Genomic DNA, 15,357 nt, shown 5'->3' on the forward strand with positions numbered 1-15,357 from the left:
ACTGAAATATTATTATTATCATCCATAAATAATCACCTGGGCGCTGCCGCCACCTGCTGGTCAACCGACACCGACGTCCCGTGCAAAGGAACTTATTAATAAAATAGTGCTCGTTGTCATGAAAACAAGGTAATATTCATAAAAGAAGCAGATCACATTTATAAAACCGAAGTGCAGCGACGTTCTGAGGATCAAATATTCATCCACACGTGAAACGAAACAAATAGAAAACCAGCACAGTGACAGTGAGTCCAGTAAAAACACATGCAAGTGAACGTCGTACACACAGGAGGTCGCGACCCCGGGGAGAAAAGGCCCAGTGTAAAGGTCGCGACCTCCTGCGTCCTTGACGCTCGTCTTCTCTTCAAGCTTCCTGAGTTTCTGGGAATCTAAGTATTGCTGTTGCTCCGGTTCCTTCGCCGGTCAAATGATCGGTGAGAGTATTGTCTTCTCTAGATGATCACAGTTATGACATTTCATATTGGATCTCCCTCACGCTTATGTATTTATTAATTTATTTATTCAGCTCTGAGGATAAACACGTAAAAAAGTCAGAGTCAGAAAAGCCTCAGTTCTGAGGAGTGAGTCAGACATCAACATGGAACATAAATTCTAATCCTCAGAAAATAATACTTTCGACAGATAAAGTCCAGAGATCAGAAATAAAAAGGTTAAGAAACTGATGATGAAAATTCTGAGGAGTTGGAATAAATTCAGAGATATTGAGAAAAATGAATTATCTAATCCGGAGTAAAAGTCCTGAGAGACAATTAAAAAAAAAAATATTAATAATAATCTAATCTTTCGGGATTTTCTTTCTTCTTTCAGTAAAATCTCAGATTATGAGTAAAAATCTGGAGAGAGGTCGATAACTCTGAGAACATGAATCAAAAATCTGAAGTCCAGTCAGAACTAAATCAAAAAGGTCAAATGTTTCATCTGTTTTTTGATCTTTCACCTTGTTATTAACAATGAGAGTGGGCAAAGTGAGGATGTGTCGATCAATAATATTTAATATCTGTGACGGTGAGAAACAAACCTCAGTTATAATAATGTCACTTCTACGTCACGGTGCCTGAAACATTCACTTCCTGTCTGGTTATAAATTCAGTGTGACATTAACACACGTGGACAAAATCAATAAATCTCAAAAACAACTATTTATTATGAGCTTCTTCTTTTTTTTCTCTCCTGCGGTGAGGATTTCGTACACGTCTCCCACTCTTATTAAAGAACACGTCTCTACGAGGTGCAGGATTCTAATTAGTGCATCGTCCTTAATAAATAAAGTTATAGGAGTGTAAATTAAGTGAAGACACGACTGTGTGGTGACGTCAAACTGCTCTGATGGATCAGACGTTCTGTGACTGTGACTCGTCGTGAGAATTGTCCGTCCCTGAAGAACCAGAGATCCTCCTCACACCTCGTAGTGCAGGTCGTTGAGCTCCAGTCTCGTGTAGTGGCGTCTGTCGAACGACTCCATCGCCTTGCGTCCGCCGACGGCCAGAGCCAGCGTGAGCATGGCGAGTCCCAGCACCATGAACACCACCATGCCGCTCTTCAGCGCCCCGCGAGCCGCCGCCGCCTTCCCCCGGCTGACGCTGGAGTTCTGGAGGTCGCCTTTAGACACGATGACCAGGCTCGCAGCTGGAGTCGTGCTGGTGGTGGACGGCTCAGTGGTGGTGGGGGGAACAGTCGGAGGTGTGGTGGTGGTGGTGGTTGAGGCGGGAACAGTGGTGGTTGTAGTAGTTTCAGTTTCCAGCTCTGGTTTGTCAGTAGTTCTTGGATCGACCTCTTTGTCCACTGTTACAACAGGAAGTGATGTCGTGGAGGTGGGAGGCGTCCTGGTGGTGGTGGTGACGACAGGATGAGCTTTTCCTTTCCTGGTGGTTTTATTTTGCTTTTTGCTGGTTTTGTTCGTCTTCTTCATGGTGAAGGTGGTGGAAGCTGCTATTGTTGTTGTTGTTGTTGTTGTCGTCGGCATTGGTGTTGTCGTAGTTGTTGGTGTTGTTGTCGTAGTTGTTGGTGTTGTTGTCGTAGTTGTAGTTGTTGGTGTTGTCGTAGTTGTAGTTGTTGGTGTTGTTGTCGTAGTTGTAGTTGTTGGTGTTGTTGTCGTAGTTGTAGTTGTTGGTGTTGTTGTTGTTGTGGTTGGTGTTGTTGTTGTAGTTGTTGGTGTTGTTGTCGTAGTTGTTGTTGTTGTTGTGGTTGGTGTTGTTATTGTGGTTGGTGTTGTTATTGTGGTTGGTGTTGTTGTCGTGGTTGTTGTTGTTGGTGTTGTCGTTGTGGTGGTGGGTGATGGAGTTATTGCAGGCATGGTGGCGATGATGATGATGGGTGGAGGCGTTGTGGTGGTGTTTGGTGCCTGTGTGGTTGGCGGTGAGGTTGTGGTAGTTGTTGTTGTTGTGGTGGGTTGTGTGGTCTTTGTTGTACTTTGTGTGGTGGTGATTGTAGGTGTAGTTGTTGTTGGTGTTGTTGGTGTAGAGGGAGTGGTGGTTGGTTGTGTGACTGTGGCGGTGACAGGTCTCACTGTGGTCGGATGAATCAACCCTGTGAACAACAAAGATTGAAATGTTTACAACTGGAACCTCACAAATCAACAAGCTAACGACAATAATGGACAAAAGTACTAGCTTTCCAACAGACACACTTACTAACTAGCTAATTAACTGCAAAACTAACCCATTTAATAGCTAACTCACTTACTAAAAACAAAAACAAACTAATCAACTAACAAACGTAATAGCTAACAAATGGACACACTAGCTAGCTAGCTAACTAACTGACTAACTAGCTAACTACAAAACAAACACACTTACTAGCTAACTAACTAAAACTAAAACATCCACATCTTATTTAACACTTCAACCTGATCAGGATCGGATCTGGATCAGATCAGGATCTGGATCCGGATCAGATCAGGATCAGGATCAGGATCAGATTGGGATCCGGATCAGATCAGGATCAGATAAGGATCAGGATCAGAATCAGATCAGATCAGGATCAGATAAGGATCAGGATCAGAATCAGATCAGATCAGGATCAGATCCGGATCAGATCCGGATCAGATCAGGATCAGGATCAGGATCAGATCAGATTGGGATCCGGATCAGGGTTTGATAAGAACTGAGTTCACCGGTGGTTGAGATGATGAAACAGATATTTTCTGGATCCTTCACCTTTGTAGATGTCGTAGGTGTTGATTCCGCCCTGAGCCTTCATCAGTGGACAGTCCTGCTCCGACGGACAGTGGAACAGGAGACAGTTTCCATCGCTGGACGCTTTGTTGCCGTTGAAAACAGCCATGTTGCACTTTGCACCTTCAGAGACACAAAGACATGAATCAAACAGATCAGATTAAATAGACTGGACAGTATTTTACTGATGATGATGAAGATGATGACACGTTTCGTTCTGAGGTGTTTTATATTTGATTTGATGAGCTCTTTAATATTTTGTGTGATTTCTGAGACATGAGTTCAGTTACTGCTCCAGGCAAAGGTTCGTGAACTCAACGAGTCTCTCACCTGGTTTGACTTCCTGTGAGCAGCAGACGAGGACGCAGTCCCGCTCCGAGGCGACCACCCGAGTGTCCATGAGCGTCCCCGCTCGGTTCACGGCCAGTCGCACGTTGACTCTGACGCTCTGGTGTTGTCTGGAAAAACAAGTCTCCGGTTCCACGGCCGACACGGGCAGCAACGACAGCATCATCACCACCACGACGGCGGCGGCGGTGGAGACGAACTGCGTCTGCGAGGCTCGACTGGACTCTGGAGGAAACATGGCTGCTGCAGGTCGACTCTCTGTGATCAGAAACGCCTCAGTGTCGACGGCGGGAGGAGAGACGAGATCCACACAAACGATCTGTAGCACAACGACAGAGACACGACCCTGATGACGTTAAAGGATCTGATCACACAAACTAAAACACAACCACCAATAAACACTGAGAGCTGAGCACCATCTTGGTTTTTGACCATAATCAACCATAATAAGAAGTTTAAAACTGAAACTGTTCATCTATAAATAAGTTTCACATTCAATCTGCATGTGAACATGTGGCCACAGATGTTCCCTCAGTCCCAGATCTGCTCTGACAACTATAGAACACAAAGAGAACAGAAATAGACACTGGTCCACTGAGTGAAAATAGAAAATCTAAAAATGGAATCGACTCCTGGAGGAAACTGGCGTCTTATTTTTAGATTTGTGCTGAAGGTGAACGAGGTCAGTCGAGACGTTTACAACATGATGTTTGAAACCTTCAGGTTTCAGATTAATGAAACCATATCAGAAACTCACCGTGTCGACGACGTGACCCGTCCTCCATCAGACGCTCGGCAGCTCTGCGGGTCCACAGTCCACAGAACTAGACTTTAGTCCGTCTCCTGTGGAACTTATCTGATTTAGAGACGCTGGTATCTGACCCACGACCCACCAGGTGAGCCTCCACGGTCGACTCGTCCTCGTCCGGAGCGTCACGCCCAACCTGAACAAACAATATGATTCAATATCTTCTGATTATGAAGGTAACAAAGGGATGAGTGATAGAAAAACACAATAATTAATACTCAGAACACAACACAATAAAATAATATGAGATAACAGTGGAGATAAACTACAGACATGGATCTGAACTCAAGGTTCAACCACGTCTCGCAGAACATGAACTGAACTCTCTCGTTGAGTTGTGGTTTATTTAGTCAAAACAAGATTTAAATAATAAAATAAATTTGTATAAAAATGTTTTAATTATTTACCATATTAAAGACAATCAGACAGTTTACACAGATCTAAATTTAGTGGTTTCTTGGTGAGGTCAGGCTCCGCCCCGAATCAGTTCAGTAGTTTTTGCGTAAATCCTGCAGAATAACGTTAAAGGAAATTATTTAATAAACGTGTAAAATTTTAATCATATTGATTTCATAATAACAATAAAATAATAAACTCATTTTATATAGGTTCCGGTAACAAAGCTCGCAGCTTCACGTGCACGAGGTTCAAACAGCGTCTGTTTTAATGCGTCAGGCGAACAGAGAAAGTTCGAGTGAATCAACAGACGCGAACAGAGTTCGCCCGAAACCCGGAGCGAACTCGGGCGAAGGACTTCGCGCGCGTCGCGCTCAGTTCAGACCGGAGAGCTGGAGCGTGTCGCTCGCGAACATCGCCGCGGTCGCCGACGCGAAGCGAACAGCGTCGTTAGCTTGTTCGCTGTTTGCAGCTAACAGTTCGTCTGGGCGAAGCGAAGCGACGACCCGCTTCGTGTTGTTCGGTGTGACCGCGCCGAACAGCAACAACAAGAAGCTAACAGCTAACAGCTAACAGCTAACAGCTAACGACGGGAACGAGATAAACATTAAAAACGCGTCGAACGAGCTCGCAGCTCGAAGCGAACGTCGCTCTTTGTGTAGCAGTTCGCCTGCGATTCGTCTCCACCTGCCGCACCAACGCGTCGCTCGTCCTCAGCCTCACTAACCCGGGACACGCAGCTCGGTTCGGCCTCACTAACCCGGGTTACATCATCCATCTCCCCGGTCCTGTACCTGTCTCTTCACCGGGGACGCATGAGAAGGTCCATCCGTCGGTCGGTCCTCGGATCTACCGACCCGGTCCGGTCGGTCCGGTCCCGCTCGGAGGAGACAGAGCAGACATGTCGGTCCGGATACAGAAATATCAATAAATGATAAATGAATAATAATAATAATAACAATAATAATAATAAGAGAGAGATGAACAGACGGATCCAGCTCCTCTGTCACATGAAGCTGCTTCAGTCTGACCCACTTCAGTCTTTGTCCTCCGGTGGGGGGGGGCACATCTGCTCATTTAATATGTAATATCATCACATCATTAAATATGTGATCTATCATTTTATTGAATGTGATCTCATCATATCATTAAATGTGATTTCATTATATTAAAGGTGATCTATCATATTATTAAATATGTAATATCATATCATGAAATATGTGATCTATCATATTATTGAATATATGATCTCATCATATAATTAAATGTGATCTCATCATATTAAATGTGATTTATCATATTATTAAATGTGTGATCTATCATATTATGTTATCTCATCATATCATTAAATGTGGTCTCATATTAAATATGGAATATCATCATATTATTAAATATGTAATCTCATCATATTAAATGTGATCTATCATATTATTAAATGTGATCTCATCATATTATTAAACAACAGGCTTGTGTCTGTTTATTAAAAATAAAATCTGTTCATCGAAGCAGCTTCATCAATAATTCAACATGTTGAACAACAGAAAAAATAAAACACAGAGCGATTAACAGAAAATATTTTATTACAAATGTTTTATATCAGATGAGTTTACTTGAAATGTTCAGCATCAGACGTGATGTCATACGATCTGAAGCTTCTTTAGATCCAAAAATCCATTTATGATTATATGGTGAGAATGATGTCATCATGACATCACCGTGAAATGACATTATTACGATTCAGGCCGAACAATCCTACACATCATTGTTGTGTTAACGGTAGGAATATAACAGGAAACAGGAAGTGGTGTGTTAACGTTAGATCAGCCCAGGCCACGCCCCCTCCACCACGATTGCTGGAAACCAACATGGCGTCATGGCGACCTCAGTCAAGTGACACCTGAGCATCGCCCCCATGCTTTTCATTTAGAGATGTTTTTTCAAGATAGTCAAAATAATGACAACGACAAATATGTACATATTTTCACTTGTAGTTCTAACTTGAAAAAACATTCAGACTTTACAAAAGTATTCTTTGATTTTCATATTTTTCTTGTTTCTAGCTAATCAACCGTTGTTTTTTCTTTTGGCAGACTTAAGGTTCCGTATGTTCCTGTGACTCTTCACAGCTGCGTCTTCATGTCAAATTAAATCTCAACTCGTCCGACGCACACGACAAAACTCGATTGCGTCTCGCAGCTCCGTTCGTGCTCGACTGCGTCCTGACTGTCCATCATCATCATCATCATCATCGTCATCATCAGGCTCTGCCTCCTCATTCAGCGTCGGCCATCTCCACGTCCTGCTGCCGTCCAGCCGCCGTCGCCTTCTTCTTCTTCTTGGTCGGAGCTGATGACGAGTCCTGTTTCTTCTGTGGCGGAGCTGCAGATGCTTCAGCTACAGACGAGAGGAACAGCAGAGGAAAGTTTTAACATCTCAGAAAATACAGTAAATAAAATAAAAAGATATAGTACGTTTGCTAGTTGATTAGTTTTTGTTATTAGCTAGTTAGTTAGCTAGTGGGTGTGTTCGTTTTGAGGTGAGTTAGCTAGCTGGCAAGTGTGTCGTTAGTTAGCTCGTAAGTTTGTCCATTTTTGTCGTTAGCTTGTTAGTTCAATTCAATTTTATTTGTATAGCGCCATATCACAACATACATTGTCTCAAGGCACTTTACATAGTGAGGTCAATATATATAGTTGAATTGTTAGTCAGTGTTTTTAGTTAGTCAGTTACTAAGTGTTTGTTTTGTAGTCTGAAGCCTGTTCTGATGTGGACGGTGAGTTCCGTCACCTCTCACCTTCCATGCTGCTCTTCTCCTGCTGCATGTGGTGCAGCTGTTTGAGCAGCTTCCGTTTCTTCTTCCCCGACAGAGTGATGTTCGCCCTCGGACTCGACCTGCACATCAACAGGCTTCAGTTCTTCAGCTACATTAACTTTGAGTTGATCAGTTGATGAGAAGCTCAAATGAACACGACCATAAACCAGAGGAGGAAACCTATCAGACTCGCTGGAAGAATTTTCAGTGAAACAATATTTCACAGAACTTCTTGAATATATAAAGACATGTATGTTTGTTTCAAACATCACTCACTTCCTCTTCTTCAGGTGATGGATGGTGATCAGACCCTGGTCCACCACGGCTCCGACAATCTGACGCTTCTTCTTCTTCTCTCGACCCAGAACTCGCCGCCGCTTGAACAGATTCCTCCCGAGTTCCTGTAGACGAGACCACGAGCGAGGGGCATTACAGTAGTTATAACAGTGATAGTAGTTATAGTAGTAGTAGTTATATCAGTTACAGTATTTATAATAGTTACAGTAGTTATAGCATCAGACGCCACTTCCCTTCTCTACGTTTGCAGCTTCACGTCACATGACCACGTTCACTGATGCTGAGCCCAGAGGACTGTACTGATACTACTGTTACTACATGAAGTCCTGTTACCACAGGGGGCACTGGTAGTACTGTCCAACTGTAACTACAGGAGGAACTGATACTACAGGGAGTACTGTTAGTACTGTTACAACTGTAACTACAGGAAGTACTGATACTACTGTAACTACACAAAGTACTGTTACTACAAGGAGTACTGTTAGTACTGTTACAACTGTAACTATACAACGTACTGTTACTACTGTAACTACAGGAAGTACCGTTACTACAGGGAGTAATTTTAGTACTGTAACTACATGAAGTAATGTTACTACAGGGAGTACTGTAAGTACTGTTACTACTGTAACTACATGAAGCACTGTTACTACAGGGAGTACTGTTACTACTCTAACTACATGAATTACTGTAACTACATGAAGTACTGTTAGTACTGTAACTAGAGGAAGTACTGTTAATACTCTAGTTACAGGGAGTACTGTTACTACCGTAACTACATGAGGCACTGTTACTACAGGGAGTACTGTTAGTACTGTTACAACTGTAACTACATGAAGTACTGTTACTACAGGGAGTACTGTTACAACAGGGAGTACTGTTACTTCTGTAACTACATGAAGTACTGATACTACTGTAACCACAGGGAGTACTGTTACTACACTAACTGCACGAAGGACCTTTATTATAGTACTTCATGTAATTACTTGAAGTATTTCTCAACTGTGAGTACATGAAATACTATTACTGTGGTACAACATACTTTTACTTGAGCGCTTTCAATGGAGTAATATTATAATATCACATGTTGAGTAGTATTTCTATACTGAAGTATATGTACTGATACTTCAGGAACATACCTGAGCAGTACATGTGTGATGTAGTATTTTTATAGTGAAATATCTTTACAGTTACTTAAGTGTCGTGTCTCAGACTCGGACTGAATAAACCTGTACATGAATCACATCTGTTCACATCTGTTAACATCTGTTCACATCTGTTCACGTCTGTTCACATCTGTTCACGTCTGTTCACGTCTGTTCACGTCTGTAAACATCTGTAAACGTCTGTTCACATCTGTTCACGTCTGTTCACGTCTGTTCACGTCTGTAAACATCTGTAAACGTCTGTTCACGTCTGTTCACGTCTGTTCACGTCTGTTCACGTCTGTTCACGTCTGTAAACATCTGTAAACGTCTGTTCACGTCTGTTCACGTCTGTTCACGTCTGTTCACATCTGTTCACGTCTGTTCACATCTGTTCACGTCTGTTCACGTCTGTTCACGTCTGTTCACGTCTGTTCACGTCTGTTCACATCTGTAAACGTCTGTAAACGTCTGTTCACGTCTGTAAACATCTGTAAACGTCTGTTCACATCTGTTCACGTCTGTAAACATCTGTAAACGTCTGTAAACATCTGTAAACGTCTGTAAACGTCTGTTCACGTCTGTTCACATCTGTTCACGTCTGTTCACATCTGTTCACGTCTTCAAGTCTGTTCACGTCTTCACGTCTGTTCACATCTGTAAACGTCTGTTCACATCTGTAAACGTCTGTTCACGTCTGTTCACGTCTTCACGTCTGTTCACATCTGTTCACGTCTGTTCACGTCTGTAAACGTCTGTAAACGTCTGTTCACATCTGTAAACGTCTGTTCACGTCTTCACGTCTGTTCACGTCTGTTCACGTCTTCACATCTGTTCACGTCTGTTCGCGTGTTCACGTCTGTTCACGTCTGTTCGCGTGTTCACGTCTGTTCACGTCTTCACGTCTGTTCGCGTGTTCACGTCTGTTCACGTCTTCATGTCTGTTCACGTCTTCACGTGTGTTCTACTCACAGTCTTCGGTCTGTTGATCTTCCCTCCGGGCGGCGCCATGTTGATCCTCACGTGGAAGCGGCGACGCTGCTGCTGCTGCTGCTGCTGCTGCTGCTGCTGCTGCTGCTGCTGCTGCTGCTTCTTCTGCGCTTTAAATTACCGACACACTTCCGGGCTGCTTACCGGATATCCGCGGCCGTGTTGTAGCCACGGGTCTATCACATGATTGGATACCGAACGGCCGCTCAGCCTCGAAGCCAATGTGGTCCAGTGGCCAGTCGAGGTACTGCGGCCCAATAAGCAGAGACCTGAGAGAGACTGGACAACTGTAAACAGGTTTCTACTCGATTACTACTGTTACTTCTCGACTACTCTACTAAAATACACTTGAACCACTAACGTGACAACATGTTGAGCTACTTATTAAAAAGTGAGAACCTCCAATATCATGCCTCGACGTAGGACACGGACGCTACGAGACAAAATGTCCTTGCAAAGGGGCGGGGCTTAGAGGACCATTGTAACCATTTGTCCAATCATCACAAATCTTGGAACATAACTTTGAGCTATGTAACTACAGTTCCACATGAAGCCTTTTGTTACCATCCCATAGGGGGCGCCACAAATCCCATACAAAGTGTATCTCAATGACCACTGGACAGAATTTCACCAAATTGACGTGCATGCTCTGGGGGCAAGTATTGATCAAAAATGTGAGGCGCCATCTTGATTCGTCCGAGTGGGCGTGGCCTATGGCATGTATGCTAATAACTCAAGATGCCAATGACGTATCATGACCAAACTCACTGGAGACCTCTGATGTCATTTGTTGAATAAACACACAGAGTTTGGTTTACATCCCATGAAGGGGGGGGGGGCGCGAATGGCAGAGGGTCTGAACCCTCCAATCGTCTCTTGTGGCTAGATTTTCCTTTGCTGTTTGCAGTTACCTCTGATGTTGATCGTTTCTTTTGATGTTGGTCGTTTCTTTTGATGTGAGTATTTCTCTTTGAAGGTCAAAGTGATGGACAGGTGATGACAGGTGATGACAGGTGATGACAGGAGATGACAGGTGATGACAGGAGATGTTTCCACCTCTGAACATTATTCACTTCACTTTTCTGGAGTTACTAAAGCAGCAAGATGAATTCAGAACAGGTTTACAAAGAGTTTGAAGCTTAAAGAAAATTTTAATTCAACAAGTCATAACACACACAATCGATATGGAGACGTCTAACCCAACGGATCAACCAGAAATATCAGTCCAGACTGTTCGTCCGCTCATCGAGTCTTTTTTCAAAAAGACGACAGCGGAGCAGTGGGGCCTGTTGAAGTCTGGCAGACCGGACGATGCCACAAAGGTGCAGCTGGCAGAACTTCTGATAAACATAATATCGACTGTGTCGACAGCCCTGGTAAAGGCTCTGGGACTTGCATCCAAATCTGGATCGGAGGAGATGGTTCCGAGCAGTCTGGGCGACTTGATCCGTCAAAGTTTTTCACAAGGCAGCTCAAAAAGGTGTGACAGTTTGGATCAACTCACAGACCTGATTGATAAGGAGGTGAGGGAAAGTGTCAACTCTAGCTTACGCAACACCAGTGCAGCCTCTGGGGATCCTGAACTGAATCACTTCACTGAACCAAACAAACTGCAGAAAATGATCAGTTGTACCTGCAGAGTGTTGAAGACCTTCGCCGCCAACATCAAAAGCTTGTTCAAGCCTCGACCGCGTAAACAAAGACGCCTGACCACGCCCCCTCAGGCACGGGACCTTATTATACCAGTCAGTCTGAAGACCCCACTAGACTCTGACTTGTCATCTGTCACTTCTGAGGAGTCGATGGCCTTTACTGACCAGTCAAAAACCTCAAAGGTCTCATCAGACGGCAGTGTCGACACTCAGAAAATTAAGATAGTCAAGAACGAGATTGACAAGGAGATGCGTGATGTCTTAGAACCTCTTCTGGACGACGTCCCTGATCCGGACTACAACATGCTGCAATCTGAAGTTTCTTCAGAGATCAAAGATGTTGCAGATGAAATTGCTCAGTTGATAACTGATGAGTTCATAATAGATAGAGAGTTGTCTGGAGAGGTAGGGCAGAAGATCAAGAACCTTTTTGAAAAGAATTTTGCCAAAGCATCAATTCTGAAGATACTGATAGAAGTCCAGAACAAATTCCAGAAGGAAACCAAAGTCCAAGACAGACAGGCAATAAAGTCATTGGTGTCCATTCTTGACTCTCTGCTGAAAGAGCAAAAGCAAAACAGTGGAAGTGACAAGACAAGACAAAGTTTCAATAAACTTTCACGTACAAACATTGCTGAGTTCACACAAGAATTTGCTGATCTCCTCTTCAAGCACGCCTCAGCTGGTTGGATTCCAGATACAGTCATGACTCCAGATTCAGTCATGACTCCAGATACAGTCATGACTTCAGATGAAGAGACGACACCGTGTGTTCGTGAGTCTCAAAAAAGCATGTATACAGACATAAAGAACAAAGTCTCACAATTCGTGACATTGCTGAGATGGTGGATCAACAACCAAGTTGCCTCCCACAGGGACAGAGTGACACTCGCTTTGATGGGCAATGAAACATTGGCGACAACTGAGGCCTCAGCGGGGAACGTCGTGGAGGAAGCAAAAGCACAAACAGAAAAACGGACGAAGATGTACGTCAATGTACTCGTGGACCAGGTCGTCACAACCATCTATGCGAAAGCAAAAGTGACCTGCACCAGTAGCAACACATTGTACCTAACTCAACAACTGTTTGAGAAAATCTGGGCCGAGGTCAAAGACATCAGCGTAGATACCCCCTCCAAATCCTTCAGAAACCTTGACAAGGCTGTTTTCCAGGACCTGAGTAAGAGGTGGTCCTGTCCAGTGAAGCTACTGGTTTCCATTCGTTTAGGGGAACCAGAAGTTGAGAAGTGCATCGCCTGCTCCATCAGAAGTCGCCTGTACAAAAAACCAAGTGCCATCTGCAGATTCTTCTCCTCCATGAGAAAAGGCTTCTGCAACTGCTTCTCATGAAGAAACGTGACTGACGTCATTGATGTGACACGTACTATTCATTTGTTGTTTTTATTCTAGCTCCAGTCCGGCCTCACATCCAGGTGACCTCCCTCCACTGGTTTCTGTCCTTGAAGGGGTAGAGGCCAGTGGGGTAGGAGGTAACTTAGATCTGGGGAAGGACTCGAGCTATCGGGACCACCTCAGTTTAACAGGATGAACTCACAGCAGGATGACTAAGGGTCGAGTTCCTGCCCTGAGCCACGATGAAGTCACATTTATGGGATTCACATTCATGATGGAATTGATTCTGATGACTAACGGAGTGTTCACATAGCCTCGGACCCACACGAATTGTGGGAGCTCATTCCACTTGCTCTGCCAGACTATGGTCTGGTCCAATTGGCATTTTTGTCTATGTCCGTTGGTAACGACTCTTGGAAATAGAAAATGAACGGGGAGGGCCCAGACTGATACGCATTTGAGCATGCTAGACTCGTGTTCACACTGAACGCGACGCTATTTATAATCTTGAGTAGATTACATTCAATGTCAATGCAGAGACGCAACTAGATGCGAATTTCGCATCACTTGCATCGGGCGAAATTTGCATCATTCACTTAACTCGCTCGAGTTTCAATATTTCTGTCTATCTCTCTCTCTCTCTCTCTTTCTCCCACTCACCCTCTCTCTCTCTCTCATTTACATTACTATGTAATGTCACTAACTTTGTGTTTTGTGCAGGTTATTTGTCCCTCAACATTAAATGTCTTGGCTGTGAGTTCTTCCTGTTGTCTCCTGACGTGGGGACGGTTTCCACCGGGCGCTCCAGCCATGGGGCATTGTCATTCAGGTTCACATTCGATAAAATAAAAACAATCAAATTCAAGTGTGTGCTGTCCCATTCATAAATATTCCTACATATACAGCATGTGATTTATATCAACATGTTAACACTATCAGTCACTATGACAACCACATTAATAATCCCTCACTCTGAGGTAATTGAAGACGAGGCCCATTTTGAAGACAATTCCTAGAGTGAAGTCCAGTGTCCTCCAGCAGGGGGCGTCCTCCCCCCTCCACTGTTCCCTCTGGGTAACACGGTGCCCTGGGTGTTGACTGGAAGGCTCTCACCACATCCAGTCAGGAGCCACTGGATCTCAGATGTTGCTGATCTCAGAATCGCAGCCCTGAGTGATCCGATCACCACTGGCTCCGCTGTTGCCTTCACTGTCTCCTAGCTCCTCTTTCAGCCGTGGTACTTTTTGCCTACTCGTCTTAGCCACTTTGACACCAGACAGGAGCTTCCATGCGTAGAGGCAGGTTATTGGGGGTCCGTCATTATCAGGACTGTCGAAACATTGTTGTACTACTTAGGTAGCCCTTTCTTCACCTCGACGTTCTGCAGCTCTGATAGTTGCCTTGATCTTGGACACTATCCTTCTCCTCCAAGGGGGATTCTGCTCCTCATGGCTCAAGCTGTTCATACTGTAGCCGAGCTTCTCTCAGATCACTGCTGCTGTCGTGTCTTTCAGCTCGTTGTCTCAGTTGTGGTCACACTAGGGACAGTGAGTAGTGCTGCACTCGCCCACGGAGGTTCCAGGTATCCAGCTTGGTTATGATCTTCAATCTCAGGGTTAAGACTCGGACTTGAGCTCAACTCAGAGTGTGAGGACTATGATGATGGTGATGATGATGATGATGAAGATGATATCTCCCTCTTGCCATAGGATCCTTGTTGTAGTTCATCAATCTCTAGTGACAGCAGTTTGGTGAACATTGGAACACTGAGCTAGTTGTTGTGTCTTAGATGTTGGATCTTCGAAGGATCCATGACTGGGATTGTTTGTATAGAAGGATTCCATCAATTCCATATTCTCCATATCTTCTCATCAGGTCGCCCCAGGTCCCTCACACCTGACGTGGACCCTGTTGACCGGGGCAACGTCTGAGTCGGTTTGACTCTTATCTCCAGCTTCACTCATATCAGAGGAAGGAAGGGAGGAAGGTCGAGTTAAGGGTCTTGTCTAAGGACCCACACTGGAATTTGGCCACGCCCTGACACTCACACACACACACACACATACAGACATGCACACCATATTAGGAGTTACTGGCCTTCAGGCTCTCAGCTTGATTATAGCGCCACCTTTGGGTGGACATACTGCTGTTTACATCCTAACTTTTTCAGGTTTGTTCTGCAGGGTTACTTTAACCAGAGGTATAATTAAATAATCAGCATCATCATCATCATCGTCATCATCATCATCATCATCATCATCATCGTCATCATCATCATCATCATCGTCATCGTCATCGTCATCATCGTCATCATCATCGTCATCGTCTTTATCATCGTCATCGTCATCATCGTCATCATCATCGT

General features: G+C 44.2%; 2 protein-coding genes across 2 annotated transcripts; both read right to left on the minus strand.

Annotated features, from left to right (window-relative positions):
- Nucleotides 1–2,167: 2,167 nt before the first annotated feature.
- Nucleotides 2,168–5,531, minus strand: mansc1 (MANSC domain containing 1; the record flags this gene model as incomplete). The annotated part of the gene is made up of 5 exons (XM_035616305.2): nucleotides 5,474–5,531; nucleotides 4,300–4,486; nucleotides 3,525–3,861; nucleotides 3,177–3,317; nucleotides 2,168–2,547 (listed from the first exon to the last, which is right to left on the minus strand). Coding segments are annotated over exons 3-5 (777 nt in total), but the record flags the coding sequence as incomplete, so codon positions are not given.
- A 777-nt stretch (nucleotides 5,532–6,308) lies between these two features.
- Nucleotides 6,309–10,825, minus strand: c12h11orf98 (chromosome 12 C11orf98 homolog). The gene is made up of 4 exons (XM_035618559.2): nucleotides 9,970–10,825; nucleotides 7,835–7,959; nucleotides 7,541–7,638; nucleotides 6,309–7,140 (listed from the first exon to the last, which is right to left on the minus strand). The coding sequence occupies exons 1-4, from the start codon at nucleotides 10,006–10,008 to the stop codon at nucleotides 7,019–7,021; spliced, it is 384 nt and encodes a 127-aa protein (XP_035474452.1). The 5' UTR covers nucleotides 10,009–10,825; the 3' UTR covers nucleotides 6,309–7,018.
- Nucleotides 10,826–15,357: the final 4,532 nt, after the last annotated feature.

Source organism: Scophthalmus maximus, chromosome 12, assembly GCF_022379125.1.
Source record: "Scophthalmus maximus strain ysfricsl-2021 chromosome 12, ASM2237912v1, whole genome shotgun sequence".
NCBI classification, from domain to species: domain Eukaryota; kingdom Metazoa; phylum Chordata; class Actinopteri; order Pleuronectiformes; family Scophthalmidae; genus Scophthalmus; species Scophthalmus maximus.

Excerpts from the sequence above, each read along its gene's own strand:
- c12h11orf98 (XM_035618559.2), bottom strand. The coding sequence starts at position 10,008 with ATGGCGCCGCCCGGAGGGAAGATCAACAGACCGAAGACT. Across the intron at positions 7,639-7,834 it reads CATCACCTGAAGAAGAGGAA|GTCGAGTCCGAGGGCGAACA; the intron begins GTGAGTGATGTT and ends GTTGATGTGCAG. Across the intron at positions 7,141-7,540 it reads GGAGAAGAGCAGCATGGAAG|CTGAAGCATCTGCAGCTCCG; the intron begins GTGAGAGGTGAC and ends TCTCGTCTGTAG.